General features: G+C 42.1%; 1 protein-coding gene across 1 annotated transcript; it reads left to right on the plus strand.

Annotated features, from left to right (window-relative positions):
* Positions 1 to 6,265: 6,265 nt before the first annotated feature.
* Positions 6,266 to 18,707, plus strand: LOC148506643 (potassium voltage-gated channel subfamily V member 2-like). Its single transcript, XM_088446469.1, has 2 exons — positions 6,266 to 7,501; positions 17,991 to 18,707. Exons 1-2 carry the CDS (start codon positions 6,266 to 6,268, stop codon positions 18,255 to 18,257), a joined length of 1,503 nt encoding a protein of 500 aa, XP_088302595.1. The 3' UTR covers positions 18,258 to 18,707.
* Positions 18,708 to 18,993: the final 286 nt, after the last annotated feature.

An 18,993-nucleotide genomic window follows, 5' to 3' on the forward strand; every position in this document is an offset into this window, starting at 1 on the left:
CATCAAATTCTCCCTCCGAATATTCAAAACCCAGATGGAAGTGCAGGACATCGAATAGAGAATGGATAGCTGACTGTAAGCTTAAAACCCCAGAAGCTACTGCTTTGTTGCCTGATGACTTTGTAGCCAATCAACCAATATGGAGAAGCCATACCTTGAAAAGGGCTGTAGGGGCACAATGAGGGTCTCACAAGCCCATACATTAAAAGAATGCCCCACATCCAACACCTCTGCAGTGGTAACCCAGACGAGGGCCTACAACTGTTTAAGATGCCAGATATTCCCATTTAATAGGGCCAGCTCAACCCCAGTCATGATAGCCTAATGGCTGTATAATAGCTATTGTCCTGTGTGAGCCATGAATCTATAGAGGTGCCAGGGTACAATGCCAGCTATAAACATACACCTTTGTAGGTCTAGCCATAATGGCAGGCAACATGCACATATAAACTCAGTATCATCAGAGAAATTAACTCCAGCTTGAATCAATTCCACACCATGTCACATATCACTAAAGACAGCTTTAACAGAAGGAGTACCACGTAAATGCTCAATAAGTATTTGCATCAGCAAAATCCCTGCAGGGAGAGCAAAAACAAGTCCTTTTGCTGCAAAAACACATTATCACCAGCAAACGGTCATTTATCCCTTTGAAATTTCAGCCCTTGTATTCTGTACCGAATACCACCTTCTAAGGGTGTACTCTGGGCCTGATTCAGAGCCGCTCGTAAGCGGCCGCTCGTTCGCTCCGAGCGATGTTCGCACATCTGCGCATGCGTATGGGTTTTAGTACGCATGCGCGAACCAGTCAGTGCGGTCGAAAATCGTGTGCTCGCAAAATAGCGAATGCCTGCTAATTTGAGTGACAGGATGAGGCGTTTGTGGGTGGTAACAGGGGAAAGTGCTTGAAAACGGGGAGTGGAGATCCGAACGCAGGTGTGCCAAATGGTCAAAACGGGCGTTTTAAGGGTGTGCATAATTAACAAAGCAGCGTCATTGACCACGTCACTTGGTTGTCTTTTAGCCTGAACTGCTCGCATGATTGCGGTAGGAAAATCCAACCACAAGCACTGCGAGCAGTTCATATGCCTGTCGATGTACTCGATTAATCAAATAAATAGCAGAGATGACGTATGATGCGAGCGGCCAGGGGGCGTTTTTTCCAAAATAGTGAGCGCATGTTTCGTTCGCTCGTTCAGACATAGAGACGTTAACAGACCGCTAAGAGCGAGCGCTTAATTTAAGTAGCCAGCCCCTTTTTCTGAACGAGCATCCGCAAATAGCATCTGGCTCTGAATCAGGCCCTCTGTACCTAATACCACCTTCTAAGGGTGTACTCTGTACCTAATACCACCTTCTAAGGGTGTACTCTGTACCTAATACCACCTTCTAAGGGTGTACTCTGTACCTAATACCACCTTCTGAGGGTGTACTCTGTACCTAATACCACCTTCTGAGGGTGGGCCACTGCCTCACAGGCAAAAACTTGGCAGCCAGCCCATGGTAGCAAGTAAAGGCAGGTTGAATGTATATGAAATGTAAGCCTCTTTACAAGAAGAGGAGTCTGAGATCCAAAAGGAATGTAGGATGGGAAGCCATAGGGAGTAGTCATCTGATGTCAAAAGTTCAAGGTCTAGAAGTATAGTGATAGTGTAATATAATACAAGTCAAAGATAAAACATAGATAAGCAGTCGAAGCAATTTCCAAAGCCTCTTATTCAAATAAGCTGGAAACCAGGTTAAAAAGTGAAAATCCGTACTAGCATGAAGCTGCTTTCTGTAGATGTGAGTTTCAAACAACAAGCATCAGGTGTTACAAGACTCGCACAGCAAGGCAAGTCCGAGTAAACAAAAACCGTACACACACAAGATCTGACAGCGTCTGGGTGCCACTTGTTTGTATTGGTGCATGAATGTCAGTTGCAGACCCCAGGAGCTTTCGGATAGACTAAAGCCCAACAAGACAAGATAATGGAAGTGACCCTTGATTTTGTAAGAGTCCTGGATTTCTTCTATAATATACTCCAAGTGTTCTTGGATTCATATCTGAGGTGGAGATTTTGTAGAAATGTGAAATACCAGGAGTGGAATTCAGGAAGACGACTAAACTTGAGGATGAAATCCACTGGCAAAGAAGGATGTCTAGTTGTTGGATTGATTGACTTGAAAGCTAAAGTATGTTCTTCAGTAGTGCTCCAGGGATTGTTTACCTGCTCTGTTTGCTCATTGGGTGGGATGTAGAAGATAAGGAGTCTACTTACTAAGCAGTGTTATGCGGCCCATACACGGGGCAATTTTACACACGATATGCACGATTTTGATCGATCGCAACGATCAATCGTGCATATCGTGTGTGATTTGGCATGCTGTACGACACCAATGCGCGTCCCCGCCATCGTACATCGGCATCGTAGATCCTATGGAAAAACCATAAGATCTGCGATCCATCATGCTGTTAAATAGATAAGCGAAGCATCTTGTAAGATGCATCGTTTACCATTCACAACAGCATGCGATGTATCGGGCTGAATTTGAAAACATACCGATGTGTCGTATGTTTTCAAATCGCACCGTGTATGGGCTGCTTTAGAAGACAGAGTGAAAAGTGATAAGGTGCCAGTCAATCAGCTCCTAACTGTCATCTCACGGCATATGTTTGAAAATTGACAGTTAGGAACATATTGGCTTATCACTTTTCACTCTGTCTCCTAACCCTGCTTAGTAAATAGACCCCTGTGTGTTTCTTAATTTAAAGCATACCACACATTTTCCTGAAATGTGCGGTAAATTCAGGGGCACAGCTAGGAAGGAAAGTGAGGGAGGGTGATCAGCATAAAGTTATCCCCTCCCAGGGGCTGTGCACTACAGCAAAGGCTGCATGGCCCCTGTCTCTGCTTGGCCCCTCCTCCTCACTGACAGCAGCCTTGATGGAACCTGCCTGAAAGACTACTGCTTCTTGCTTGGGGATGGAGCAGGAAGGGATGGGGTGGTTGGATTCAGGGCAGGATTATAGGCGGGGCGGTTACCCCGGGACCCCCATACAGGCACCATTAATAGTAAATTAATGGAGAGCAGAACAGCATTTCACTGCCTGCGCGCCAGTTCTCCGTGGCTCAGCAGTTTGGTGCTGCCCCTTCCCCTTCTCAGCAGCAGCTGCAGTGGCTGGTGAGTGGAAGGCAGAAAGGCGATGCCTGGCTGCTCATCACATTCAATTGAATTAAGCGATTTAGTTAAATGCAATGTGCAGTGCTGGGCTGCCCGGCTGTGCACATATAGGTAATCTAGCTTGCCGTGGTAGGCAGCACTAAGAATATAGGTGAGTAAGGGGTTAATGATTTTATGGGGTTAATTAGGATGAATGTTTTTATGAGATTGAATGTACATAAATGTAATTATTTTCTGATGTTGAGGCTAATTTATAGTGGGGATTATGAAGGCAATTATGGTAAAGGGGTTAAATATATTAATTATATTAAATGGAGTTGTTACTTTGAAGCTGAAGTACTGAATGCTTTTAGTTTTGATGATAATAATATTTTAAACCAATTCAAAATATTCTATGTATTGTATTTCGGCCACACATTATATGGTGGCCACTGATGCTCTCTGTATTATATGTCTGCCACTGATGCTTTTTGTATTATGGGCCTGATTCAGAGCCGGACGCTCTGACCAGAGGGCTCGCTCTGAATCAGGGCCCTCCTACCTAATATTGGAGCGGCCTCTTGGGTGATGGTCGCGATGGTCAAGACCATCGCAACCAACGGGCTTGCGACGAGACCCTGCGGTAGGGTCTCGGTGACCGCAAGCCCTGGAGTGATTTTTGCACTAGTGATGTCAGTGGGGCAGGACCCAGACGGTAGGCGTTCTCATGGGCCCACGGCACGCCCACCAAAGGGGGCGTGCTATCACTCACCATCGACAGCACACCCCCTTTGGTGCGAGACCCCGAGCGACGGCTACCCCGTCGCTCGCCGGGTCTCGTGCATGCGCACGACGGAGCAGCCTCCGTCGTGCGCATGCGCATTTGGATACCATCGACCCGCTTGCGAGCGTCCTGCGCTCGCGAGCGGGTCTGATTGAGACCCTATGTCTGACACTGATGCTCTCTGTATTATATGTCTGCTGCTGATGCTCTCTGTATTATATGTCTGCCGCTGATGTTCTCTGTATTATATGTCTGCCGCTGATGCTCTCTGTATTATATGTCTGCCTCTGATGCTCTCTGTATTATATGTCTGCCACTGATGCTTTCTGAATTATGTCTGCCACTGATGCTCTCTGTATTATATGTCTGCCACTGATGCTCTCTGTATTATATGTCTGCCACTGATGCTCTCTGTATTATATGTCTGCCACTGATGCTCTCTGTATTATATGTCTGCCTCTGATGCTCTCTGTATTATATGTCTGCCACTGATGCTTTCTGAATTATGTCTGCCACTGATGCTCTCTGTATTATATGTCTGCCACTGACGCTCTCTGTATTATATGTCTGACACTGATGCTCTCTGTATTATATGTCTGACACTGATGCTCTCTGTATTATATGTCTGACACTGATGCTCTCTGTATTATAAGGTAGACATTGATGCACTCTCTATTATATGGTGATCACTGATGCTATCTGTATTATATAATGGTCACTTGTGCTCGCTACATTATATGGCAGTCATATAGGTAAAGGTTGACTACTGTATACTGGGGGTGGAGGGGACTCTGGGCCTGATTCAGACCCACTTGTGAGTGCTTAGCTCTCGCAAGCGGGTCGACTATCGCGACCGTCACCTGGCCGCTCGCAAAACCTGTGGGTGGTCACTCACAGCTTAGCGAGCGGCCAGGAGGCCGGCTCCCCCCCAAAAAAAAAAAGCCACCCTGATTCAGAACGAGCGCTCTGGATCAGGGACTCTGTGCTGAGTCTTTGCACCAGGCAAACAGCCGAGCTTCATCCCTGCATGAATTGAATGCTTCAGTTGAATACTATATCCTCCAGACTTCCATGGAGGGTGAAGCTGGGTAAACACTAAATGACGTGTATACCCAGGGATCTGAAGGGCATCGTGTGTCCCCCCTGCCGATGGGCCGACATATCGGGCAGCCGGTACACAACCAATATATCAGGCCCTGGTGCATTCCACTGCATGGAATAGTCAGCTGCATCGTCGGGTTGAGCTGCATGTGGGGCCGACCTCTGAATTAAAGTAAATAGAAATAGATTGCCAATGTGCTGGAGGGAGCTCATAGGCAAACGCAGGGGGGGGGGGATCAGTCTGCCTGTAAACCCCCCTCCCCAGCCCATACCATGACCACAGTAGAAATAGTAATAGATTGTTACTAGTGCTGCATTTTCTTCTCAGTATCACAAATGAAATAATTAGCACTACCTGTGGATCTTTTAACATGTATCAGCAATTAATAAATAACCTGTGCACCAACTAGAAGATCTGGAAAACATGCACTGTTAAAGATGCACTGCTATAGAGCCCAATATGTACATATATGTCCAGGGCAGTGCTAGGTTCTTCTGCTGCTCCTCCAGGCTCCCGGACTTGATCTAATAGTCTGGAATGGCTTACTGTGATCACTGGTCCTCTGTATGCTGGAATTATTATGCACAATACACTTTGTATGACGCTTATTAAAGCTGGTTAAGTACTAATTCTGCCCTCTTCATTGACAGGCCACACTTGCACTAAAATCAGGCATTTGGAAACCCCCCTCTGGAAATCCTGCGTTTGCCACTGGAGCTCGTAAGAATCCGGCAATAAAGAGTATATGGAATCTTTTCCCTACACAAAAAGGGCACATATAACGACATGAAACAGAAGGTAGAGATGGTCCTGCGCAAATGAGCTTACAAATAGTGGAATACTAAAGGGTGAAGTGTTATAATAGATAGATAGATAGATAGATAGATAGATAGATAGATAGATAGATCCTTGGTAGTTGTTGGGTTAATGGTAGGCAATGCTAAGAATATAGGCTGCTTGTGATGCACTCATGAGGCACTTAGACAATCCTATTACAGTGTTTAAAGAAAAGCTGTTTTTAGCCATAGCAACAAGCCATTACTAAATCTTCCCTTTTATCCTCTTTTATCCTAAGAAAGGATTACAGCATCAAACCACTATAGTTGTTTGTGGACTGAAGAATATACTTAAAATAAGAGAACCTGACTTTAAGTCATCATATCTCCCTTTTCTATACACAGATCTGATCAAATATCAGAGCGGTGATCATATCTGGTGATTTATCAGTTTGAGTCATGAAGGACGTATGTATCAGAAGAAAAAGCCCTTGTCCCAGTGTAAAGTTTGGAGATCACACACACAGCCTAATGGATATATACAAAGGTAATTGCTATGTCACTTTTACAGAGAGGAGCGCTGACCAAGAAACCCCCAACTCTGCTCAATCATCCGCAAAAAATATTAATCCTTTTATTCTTAATCTCAACGTTGGAGGAAAAATATTCCGGATTGACTGTTTAGCAGCAGCGCAATACCCTGTCACCAGGATTGGAAGAATGGCAACTTGTGCTGATCTAGTAAAGAGACTAGATCTCTGTGATGACTTTTCAGTGCAGAGGAATGAATATTTCTTTGATCGGGATCCTACTGTTTTCTGCTATATATTCCATTTTTATCGCAGTGGTATACTCTGGATAATGGATGAGCTGTGCCCAACTAATTTTGTTGAGGAAATAGAATACTGGGGCATTCATTTAAACTACACACATAAGTGTTGTCGAAGTCTCTTTGAAGAGCATCAAGATGAACTGAAAGAACATCTTAAGATACAGAGAGAACTCCAAGCTGAAGTTGAACGTCACGACCATGAAAAGCACTTTGAAGGCAAATGGCTGGGTGATTTTCGGAAAAAAATATGGGATTTAGTGGAAAACCCATACTCGTCCATTCCAGCCAAAATTATAGCCATATTATCCAGCTTTTTTGTCTTGATTTCTGTTGTAACCATGTGTCTAAGTACAGTGGAGGAACTAAAACATATAAATCTTTATGGTAAATCATATATGGAACACGTGGAAATTATCTGTGTAATCTTTTTCACAACAGAGTATGTCATGAGACTATTTTCAACTTCAGATATCAAGCGTTTCCTAAAGACAGTGTTGAATATTGTTGATCTTATTGCTATACTGCCATTTTACATTCAGATCATTTTTGAGAGGTTCTCAGAAGAGGCATATGTGCATTTGCACCCTGATGACATTGAAAAAATGGAAAGAGTGGGACAACTTGGAAAAGTGCTTAAAATTATTCGTCTCATGCGTATATTTCGGATACTAAAATTGGCCCGCCATTCAATTGGTCTGAGAGCTTTTGGTTTCACTATACGTCAGTGCTACCAACAAGTTTGTTGCTTATTTTTGTTTATTACCATGGGGGTATTTACATTCTCTGCTCTAATGTATTCAGTCGAACATGACATACCTGGGACTAATTTTACCAGCATTCCTGATGCTTGGTGGTGGGCAGCGGTAAGATTATTTTTCCATTGGTATTAGTTTGTCATTGACAAATTTACATATTGTTTTCCCTACTTACATACTAAGAACACAATTCAAAAACAATAATAACAATTGTAAATAACTTACAAATTTTAATACTATATTATGCTATTACAATTTTGTACATGTATTTAATCTTTTATTATTAATGCTGGGCATACACTACCAGAAAAAATGTCTGTCAGACCGACAGACATTTTATCTGGCAGCCTGCCAGAAGTCGCCGGCATACACTGAGCTTTTCTCTCACAGTGTATCAGCCCGACATCCGTGCTCGTCCCCCGGGGGAGGAGACATTTCCCTGTTCCTTCCGTAGGAAGGAACACAGGAAATGTCTGTCTGTTGGCTGCGCTGGGCATACACTGCCCGATGCGGCCGACAATTTACCCGCTAAATATCGCATCGGACGGGCATGCTGGACAATCCAGCATGCCCGACTGAGCAATATTTAACCCTCAGTCGCACCCCCACACGCTACAATTATCGCGGCGATCCACCGATATCGGGCGGATCATCCCGATAATTGTAGCGTGTATGGCCAGCATAATACACTGCAGTTATACCTTGAAGAAAACAGACCATTTTTTTCATTAATGGTGTAATATAAATATCCTGTAAATTAAATTGGTTACATACAAATTTATAAAAGCTGATCTTGTATACATAATAGGATCATTTCTAGTTTAAAATAAGGGCCTTTTTTAGAGTAAAATACACTATTTGTAAAATGTGCAAAACGCTTGTGCAAGTACTTTAACCACTTAACTGACGATTTTTTTTTTCTAAAAACCGCACCAAATTTTTTTTTTAGTGAATTAGGTGAGGAACATCCATTTTAACTTAAAATGGTTTCAATTAAAAAAAAAATTATTTTTTTTTAAGATTTTTTTAAAAAAATCGTTTTTTCAAATACCGGAACATCGGAACCACCACTGGAACTTTGGAAACATCGCAACATTCAATTTGAGACCAGATCCAGGCACCAGGTACGTAAAGGGAGTGAGGAGGGAAGCTAACTTACTTTTCCCCAGCGGCTGCTCAGTTCTGCAGGCGCTGGGTAGGGGTCCTGCTTTGCTGACCGATCAGCAGTGATCGGCAGTACAGCAGACAGTGGGGGAGAGGGTGCTGACAAGCGGAGGAACCGGAAGGTCCCTCTGAGAGCAGCAGCTGCGGTAAGATTCTCTTCCTGCAACCGTCCTCATGTTTATCTGTCTGGACGAAATTTTACGTCCAGTACAGATAAAGAACTGCCTGGTGTGGACAGAAGCTTACGTCCATGGCAGCAAGTGGTTAAAGTAAACGAAGACATGTTTAAATATCTGTCCTGGATGCTTGTCTCCTTGAGCAAGATCCATGCTGACGATTATCATTAAATAGACCTTTTTTGTTTAATGTAACATGCAGACATGGAGCGGGTACACCGCTGGAGAAGTAATAAGCTTCTCCATGGTAGCTTGCATTAAGCAGAGAAGAGCTATGATTTCAGCTAAACAGGGATCTTCTCTGCTTCATAATTTGACCCCGTTATCCTTATAATCCCCTTAGTAGAAAGGGTTAAATTTTCTTTCTGATTGTACACCCCCCCTTTGCCAGGCAGCCTATGATGGCTCTGCCACTGAGAGCACAGGGGGGTGAGAACGAAGGAAACTCCAGATTAAAGGCCCCTACCCATTACAGGATATTGCAAACGATTTGGCCGATTACGACATATCGGAATGACAAATCATCAATACTCCCCTGGGGTCGTCAGCCACATTCACCTGATCTTTTGTACATGCAGGGAGATCATGTGATGCGGCTGATGATCCCATGCAGTGCTATGCTGCGGGGGATAACATATTGGCGAGTCGGGCACCGGATCACCCAGTATGTAATCACTCCCACCTATATCACTCTGCCCAGAGCCGGATTTACCATTGTGTAACCTAGGCACACGCCTAGGGCCCGTCGGGTCCTAAGGGGCCCGTAGCCGGGCCCCACACCCCGCCCGGGCCCCCATGTATCCTGCCCAGGAGATAACCTGCTGCTCTGTGCACTGGCCGAGGAGAGATCACATCACAAAGGCAGCAGCAGCAGCATGGTCGGAGGCGGAGTTACAGTCTTTCAGCTGGGAGCCCGGTGAACCAGAAACAACACTGCGCGCGTCCCCTCCGGTCAACACTGTGATGTGCAGTATGAGGCTGCTGCTGTCACAGTAAGTTCTCCTCTGCCCCCTATCCCCTGTGTTGAAGTCAGCCCACACTCCAAACTCTCTCCCCGCAGCCTGCATTGCCCCCTCCCCCCTCCACAGAGTAGATAACTCCCCCCCTCTACATCATGAGCTGATCTGGTCAGCTGATTCTAATCAACCCCCCCCTAGACCACGCAGTTACAGTGAGTGCTGCGAATCCCCTCCATTGCAGCACCTCTCACCTCCCCCCCGCAGTGTAGTCAATCTCCTCTAAAAAACCCCTCCCGACAGTGTGCTTCCACTCCCCTGACTAATTCCACAACTCCGGCTGAGGTCAATGAGTCGGACTGGACTTCTGCTTCCTATGACATGAGATGGCAGTCTGAGTAAGTTAAACTGATATAAAAAAAATTGTTTTTACTGTTAAATAATACTCTCTCTACCTGTATGTATGTAACTATGTATGTATATATATATATATATATATATATATATATATATATATATATATGCATGCATATGTGTGTATATCTATCTATCTATCTATATATACATATTATACACACACATTGGTCACTTTGCAAATAAATATATATATATATATATATATATTTCAGAGTCCCTAGCTATTGTGTAGGTGATTATTTTCATTTTTGTTTTCCCACCTTCTCCTGTCTCCCTCTGTATGTCCCCCTTTCCTCCCGTCTCCCTCTGTATGTCCCCCTTTCCTCCCGTGTCCCTCTGTTCCTCTCCTTTTCCTACTGTCCACCTCTGTTTGTTCATCCCTCTTTCCTTCCTATCATATATATATATATATATATATATATATATAATATATACACACGCACATCTTATATATACACATACATACACACTTCGTTCATACAGTATATATATATATATAAAACAGAATAATATATATACATATATGATCTAGTAAGACTAATAACTGTACATATAGTGCAGTAGGTGTCACTGGAGCAAGATACACACATAATTATATATATCTATATATATATTATATATATCTATATATATATATATATATATATATATATATACAGTATATATAATGTGTGTGTATATATATACATATATATTATGGCACCTCTATATAATATGATTTGTGTAGCTTGATCCAGCGACACCAACTGTAATATATGCACAGGTTTGTTTGAGGTAGGGGGGCCCCAAACTGGTATCTTGCCTAGGGCCCCATGAGATCTAAGTCCGGCTCTGACTCTGCCCCTTCTTCTATAGTGTATGTGTATCCCATACACTGAGGCACATCCTCATTAAAGAAAGAACTACCATATACACTGTTATGTAAATACATGAAACATATATAATTTTTACCTCATGAATTGTACATACATATCCTTTAGTAAAGGCTATTTCTTAAATAAAAAAAAATTAGTTTAGTTTAGGTATATCTGTATGTTTTACCTCAACATACAGATATACATACAGTATATGTCATATATAACATTTGTCAACCCATGTGCACATATTACCTCAGGATATGTATTTTTAATAATACTGTATTTACTTTAACCCTTAACCAGGGTTACATTATTATAAACCTGCTTGCTCCTATAACCCAACAGTGCTACCTGCACTAATGTTTATTTTCTGGGCTTGCAGTTGCAACATCAGTGGATGAACCACTGAAGACATGCTGGGATGATCCTCTTGTCTATGTCTTGTGGGGCCACCTGGACCCAGGGTCTCGTGTGCACAGCACACCCTGCATCCATTATAAATACACCTATGCATGGAGGTATCAAATCGCTATTGAGCTTCATTGATGCAATTTGTGAATCTACTACATTGTTCGGTTATTACTGACTTGTGATTTGCTTATGGCTTATAATTTGCATATGGAGCAAGTCTGAATCATTCAAATGTTCATTATTTATTTTAAATCTCCCTTTGTTAAAGGCTGCAAGCCTGAAGACTTATAACACTCATTATCAAGGTGTTGATGATTAGTGATATCTTGACTGAGTAACCCATATATATATATATATATATATATATATATATATATATATATATACAGTATATACATACTCCAGCCATCACTGCCATTCTTAACCTCTATTATACGGTGGTTATACATTACTCTAAATATCATTAGTATAATAAGGTTAAGCTGAAAGTCTAATGACTAAAACGATCCACATAGCCAAAACATTAGAACAATAATGGTGATCAACTTTTCCCATATTTGCAGATGGTCTATCTATAGTCAATTGTTTGTCGTTGGAGTGGAGTGTAAATCTCAAGGCTGGGATTTTGAGGTCCAGTATTCTGTCCAATTTAACCATTGAATCAGCGGGTTTGATGTCGATGAGGAATAATGTATTCCTGGCATTTCAAACTCACAGTGGTGTTGGACCTTATTCTCTATTGCTTTCAAAGTAGGTATTATAGGAGATCGCCATAACTGGGCTATCATTATTTCGGTGGCTATCAGAATGTGACCCATTATATACCGGTCATTAGCAGTCAACATTCCTTCATGTATATAAAAGATAGCTATTACCGGATGTGGAGCAATAGAAATCTTCAACATTTTTTAGATTAAAAGAAATACCCTTTTCCAAAGCATAGTGATATGAGGACATATCCAGAATATGTGGAATAGAGAACCCACATGTCCACAGTTCCGCCAGCATAGATTGGGGAAGACGGAGAAATAATATGTATTAATTTAGGTATAAAATATAGACGAAGTTGCAACCTATAATATTGCTCCATATGGGAGATACATTTTGATAGTTTATAGCTGGTTTTAAAAATTAAGCGACAGTCATCCTCCGAAAAGACATAAGAGAGGTCTGCTTCCCATTTCAATATTGTTGTAGATTTACTAAATTCTGAAGGAGTACCACCACGTGATACCTCCTTTGCTATTTGTTTTATATAATTGGTTAAATATAAATTTAGGAAGATTATGAGCTATATGAGGAGCTGGGGTTATACTATAAAACCAGTGTCTGATTTGTAAATACTTATAAAACTCCTTAAACAAAGTGTTGAATGGTGTATTGAATTGGGTATATGGCAGAAGGGTGCCTGATGTTGTGATTTCTTTAAGGGAAACTATACCCTGTGTTTTCCATGTCTCAAGATTTAAGTTAGGTATTAGGGTGGCTATCCCTTCCAGGGTAAGGTTGGTGAAGGGGAGACTAATATCCGGAATCATATTTACCATTTCTAACAATGCCTTGCGGGAAGTAGAAACCCACGGCAGTTTAACATTTGATGGTAACCAAAGACAATCAGAGAGCGGAAACAGGGAAGCCACATCCCGTTCAAGCTGGACCCAAGGCATCAATTTTTCTGTAGAAAACCAAGAAGGAAGTTGAGATAATAATGACGCTATTTGATACCAGTGGAGATGTGGATATCCCTGACCTCCTTCCGTTTTTGGAAGGGATAAGTGTTTCTTCGCTAGCCTTGGTTTCTTGCGTTTCCATATTTAATTGTTAAAAAGTTTTTGGATCTTAGCAAGAATATGGGACTTGTTCGAAATAGATATAATATTTTTAGCAGTACAATCATCTTTAAAGCAGAAAGTCTGCCCATCCATGAGACTTTATACATCATCCAATAATTTAGTAACAAATAACAAGTAATTGTCGTAGCATGGGTAGGTAGTTAGATGGAATTAGGTTATTAGTAGTAGCTGTTAAAATGTATTCCCAAATATTTTATAGAATTATCCTGCCAAGCATAAGTGTAGTTTGCTTTGAGGGGTGTCAATAAACGTTGAGGGAAATTAATAGGGAGTGCTTCCGTTTTGGAGCAGTTTCATTTATAGTATGAAATTTCAGAGTACTTCTCTAGGAGGACATGTAGAGCTGGTAAAGAATTAATTGGATCTGTGATGGTTAAAAGAATATCATCAGCGAATAAATTTGTATTGTATTCTTTGTCGTATAGAATGGGGCCCGAAATGTTCTGGTCCTTTCTAATGGCTTCGGCTAAGGACTCAATCGCCAAGGCAAACACCAGGGGGGAAAGAGGGCACCCTTGACGAGTACCATTTGTAATCGAAAATGGGGTGGATAATATACCATTGATAAAGACTCTGGCCAAAGGGGAAGAATAAAGCGCTAAAATAGATAATAGCGACCTTGCCTGAGTTCCGAATGTCTTCAAGACAGCTCTTAGATATCTCCAATTTAGTCTGTCGAACGCTTTTTCGGCATCTAATGACAGGAGTAGCAGGGGTTGGTCAAGCTTAGAAAATGATTCAATAATATTGATCACCTTCGTTGTATTGTCCGGGCCTTGGCGTCCTAAAACGAATCGTACCTGATCCCTGTGTATTAGATTAGGTAATAATAAGTTAAGTTTATTTGCTAGGAGTTTGGTGAATATTAGTATATTTTTATATCAGTGTTCAGGAGTGCAATTGGCCTGTAATTGGCCATAGAGGTCGGATTCTTTCCTGACTTGGGGAAGGCTACTCTTCTTGCCTCTAGCATCTCTCCTGGGAACGAGCCCGCCGATGAGGCATCGTTAAACATTTGTGCTAGGATAGGAGATAGTATGTTTTGGAAACATTTAAAGAATTTATTAATATACCCATCTGGTCCAGGAGCCTTATCCAATGGGAGGGATTTTATTACTGACAAAATTTCTTCCTCGGACTAGGGGCTAGCCAGGGAGCTTAGAGAATCTGCATCCAGAGAGGGCAGATCAACAGTACTCAGAAAGGTATCAATCAGGGCTGATGTAGGTTGGGAGATCTCTGGGTCATCTTTCAGATAATATAGTGAAGAATAATATTGCGCAAAAGATTCTGCTATAGCGTAGGGGTCGGTAATTTTGGTTTCCTTAGTATTCGATATTATTCTAATACTTTTTTTCGCCCTTTTCCCCCTCAACTTCCTTGACAGTAAACGTCCGGCTCTATCTTCTTGTACATAATATTTTTGGCGTAGTTTAAACATCGCCTGGTGGACATTTCTAAATGCCAGAGAATTCCCTTCTGTTTGGACACTTAGAAGGTCTCTAAGCACTTTATTATCATTTGGGTTGTGTTTATGTTTTTACGTCCAAGTCGGCTAGTCGACATTCAATGTCCACTTGATGTAATATAGCTGGCTGATGTATTATAGCCTGGATCGCTGATCCCCTAATTGCCGCTTTTAGAGAGCACCAGAACGTAAACGATGAGGTGTCTTCTGGTTTGTTAGTTTCTATATACATAGAAAGGGCATTAGATATTATCTGTTTAGCTTTTGGGTTCACCAGTAGGTGTTCTCCCAAACGCCAGGGGCCCGGGGGGGGTTCTCAATCTGGAGACATACCAATCCAGGGAAAACCGCTGCATCATCAGACTATGCAACCGGTAAAATCACTGATTGTTTAACATAAGGTAAAGACCTTTTGTCTGAAATGGCTAGATTTATCTGAGAGTATGACTTGTGTACCTGAGAATAAAAGGTATAGTTTCTCTCCCCGGGGTGTCCTGCCCTCCATACATCATAGAGATCATATTCACTGAGAATTTGTCTGAAGCTCTGAGAGTGATCTGGAGTAGACTATGAGCCCACTCTGGATTTGGGGGAGGATTTATCCAATACTTGATCAAGAACCATATTGAAATCCCCTAACATTAGGAAGATGCCTTTCTTACATGATTGCAGAACCGTGCAGAATTTTCTGATAAAGGACACTTGTTTCACATTTGGAGCATAAATTGACGCTAGTGTCACCGGGATATTATCTATCTTACATAAAAGTATCAGGTATCGGCCTGCTTTATCGTTTATTTGTTTATCCAAGACAAAGTTACATGTATTGGAGACTAATATCGCCACCCCTGCTTTTTTACAAGGGCCATTGGAGGTACAGCATTGAGGATATTTCAGATTGGAAAATTGGGGGGGATTGCTGGAAATGGGTTTCTTGCACAGCGACTATATGAGCTCTACATTTTGCAAAATGTCTCAATGCAAGTCTTCTTTTGTTAGGAGAGCTGAGACCTTTAGCATTTATGGATAATATCTTAACCATTTGAGCAAAAAGAGGTATTGCTGGAAACTAATATATCTGCACCATCGTGTACATAAAAGGCCTGTGTAACATATAAAAGGAAGTACCTGGAACATTGTTGAACCAAAAAAGTTAAAAAAGGTATGGAAAATAATAAAGAAACTAAAATAAAGAAACATAGGGCCTGATTCAGACCCGTTCGCGAGTGCTATGCGCTTGCAAGTGGGTCGATGGTGGGGCACTGCGCACATGCCGCGCACATGCGCAAACACCATAGCGAGTGAGAAATTCACTAGCTCCGTGGCTCACTACAAACGGGGCGGCTGTCGATGTTGATCGACAGCTCGCCTCATTTTATAGGCGGGGAGGGGGGATGGCTGAGCAAACTGAGGCATTCCTGAAGGAACGCCTACCGTTTGTGGGCGGCCCTATTGACATAACTCGTGATGTCAGTAGTGAGCTTCCTGCTCCAAATATTTGAATTTTTTCTAATATAGCAGTATCCGCGGACCTTGCTGCACGTAAGTTTGCTTCTTTAGTATGATGATAGTGCAGTCGCATCAGAACATCGGTAGGTGCATTATGAGCTTTAGGTAGTCTACGAATACGGTCTAGTAGGAAGTCCGAAATCTGTGTAGTCGGTAGAAGTTTCGCAAAGATTTCCGTTACATGATTCCTCAGCTCTGAATTAGAGATTGTCTCCGGAATTCCACGGAATTTAAGATTGTTGCGCCTAGACCTATCTTCTAGATTCGCAGCTTTATTCCTAAGAGATGTGACCTCTGACTGTAGGTCTTCATGGGGTGTGATCAGCTCATTATGCGATTTTACCACTTCTTCTAATTTGTTCTCTAGATGATCAGTACGTGTTCCCAATTCATCCACCGATTGCTGGTAGGACTGCAGTGCCACTTTAAATTTGATTGAAATATCATCTTTAAAAGGAGCATTTTCGTAGATCTCATTGCAGAGAGGCAGAAGGTGGGGAGCCATCCGGCGTGTTATTTATAGCCGATATGTGTTTACTGCTTTTAGTAATTGTAGGGCTTTTTGTGAGGGAAGAGATACCTTGAAAAAGGAGATGAGGGTATTTATGTAACAAATGTGACGACACTGTAGCTCGATATCACAGGCGGGCGACAGAGGTTAAAAAGGATTTAGTGAAGTTTAGCCATCATTTTGCAGCTGTCATATCGTAATGGCTCACTTATACAACTCCAGGTAGTCTAGCCGAGAGACTTGCTAGGTATAGGTATTCTTGTCCCTTTATCCAAGGTGCAATCAGGATAACAGAAGTTGATGTTAAATGTTAAATCAGGCATACATTGCCTATATCTCATATATATATGGGTGAGAAGCTGAAGTTTAACACTGTGGTAATGGAGGGTGAATCTGAATCAGGCCTTACCAGAATGCCAAAGAGAGGACCTGCTGGTGAAGTCGTAAGGGACCACTGTGGTTGGTGTTCTCCTGGCTAAACTTCCCCTCACCAGAGGAGCTGACAAACGGTGCCTCTGTAGTTTGTAGAAGCGTCAGGAGGGCCAAGTGATGTTTACCAAAATGGCAGACCTCCGTGACTCGCGGGGCCCTAGAAGCCGCTTCCAGGAGCCCTGAACAGTCCGCATAAGTGTCCAGCAACAAGGCTCTCCAAGGGGAGAGACAGAGGTGCTGTCTCAGAGGTGGCAGAGGCTGGCGGTGGTGGCCATGACACGAGCACGGCAAGCGGTCTGCGGGTGGCCCGAACTCGAGGCCGTGGCTTCTGGAGGTCAGGTAGGCCCCAGTCGGAGCAGAGGCCCAAGTCCACTCCTGATTTCAGAGGGTGGTAGCGGAGAGTCATGGGAGCCCACGGTCACCTGATGGTACTGTCAGCAGCGCGGTAGCCCGTGTATATCGGTCCCAAAGTGCGGGCAAGGCAGGAGCTCTAGGCAGCCACATCCGTCCTGTCTGCCGGTCAGGCCACGCCCCCCAATTAGATACACTTTTAACATTACCACATGCTGACACATTTACATGTTTATTTTGAATTGTATATGCTGTATTTTATGCCTGACCTTTTGAGAAAATGCATCCAGACTTAAATAAGCCTGAATATGAGGAAACTCAGTATGTGAACAATTATGATGCAATTACTTATTTCATTCAATATATGTTATGTAATTACAGTAATTTTTTCTCCAATTGATAACTCACAAAAATAATTTGTTTAGCCAATGTAATGTCAGGTTGTTACTGCATGCCCAGCCTAATGCTTCATTTCTATGTTTTTATTTTTAGGTCAGCATCTCCACTGTAGGTTATGGTGATACAATTCCTGATACAATTTTGGGACGAATTGTAGCGTTTCTGTGTATATCTTTTGGGATCATCCTTAATGGCATGCCGATATCTATACTTTATAACAGATTCTCTGACTTTTATGCAAAGCTAAAAGCACATGATAGTAGCAGTGCTCTGAAACTTGGGACAGAGATCAGGTTCAAAGAGAGGATCATAAAGAAGATCTCAACATGCTGTGCTACAGGGCAAGGAATCAATTATTAGAAGGGCAATTTAAGGACACATTCAGAAAGTAGTTGCTTGTAATCTATTGCATCAGTAAAATCAAAACTAGCAATATACCATTAATGCAACCTAAAATGCAGCCAGTGCTAGGGATTTGTTTTATTTAAATAAACGGTTTGTGTCTTTGCTCAAGCACTTCAGTCAGGCTCAACATCACAAAAGTAAAACAAAGTTCATGTTTATTCCACTTGAATTGTAATAACCAACTGGATAATCAAAATAAGCAGAAAATTCCAAAAGCTATCTCTGTATTTTACAAAATGTAATGAATCCCTTACTTTACTCAGAAGCATAGAGAGGTATCACACGGTGGCCGGGACACTTTCTGCTCCTTCAAAAACCAGGAGTTATTACATACATTTCTGTACTCAATTCAAACACTAGTCACCAAATGCGGAAAAAAAATATATTTTAAATCTTCTAAAGACAATACCCATCTCCTTCTAGGTGCCAAATGATTGGTATGATGGTTTCCTCATTATGTCCAAAATGTAGCACTGGAATGTTTTCTTAATAACATTGCCTTTGTGATTGTCATGACATTAGGAAATGTTAGATTTGGGTCAAATCCTATGATACATTCATATTAAGAGGAATGGGTCACTTTAGGCATTCCCAAAACAGAAGCAATTTAATAGATGGCGAAAGCACCTTCTTATAGCATCACACAATATTAAAAATGTATTTTACAGCACTGGCCTCTAGTTCTCTATAT

The sequence above is a fragment of the Taudactylus pleione genome, unplaced genomic scaffold (genome assembly GCF_031769625.1).
Source record: "Taudactylus pleione unplaced genomic scaffold, aTauple2 ptg000399l, whole genome shotgun sequence".
In the NCBI taxonomy this organism is placed as follows: Eukaryota; Metazoa; Chordata; class Amphibia; order Anura; family Myobatrachidae; genus Taudactylus; species Taudactylus pleione.

Excerpts from the sequence above, each read along its gene's own strand:
- LOC148506643 (XM_088446469.1), top strand. The coding sequence starts at position 6,266 with ATGAAGGACGTATGTATCAGAAGAAAAAGCCCTTGTCCCAGTGTAAAG. Across the intron at positions 7,502-17,990 it reads ATGCTTGGTGGTGGGCAGCG|GTCAGCATCTCCACTGTAGG; the intron begins GTAAGATTATTT and ends TTTTATTTTTAG.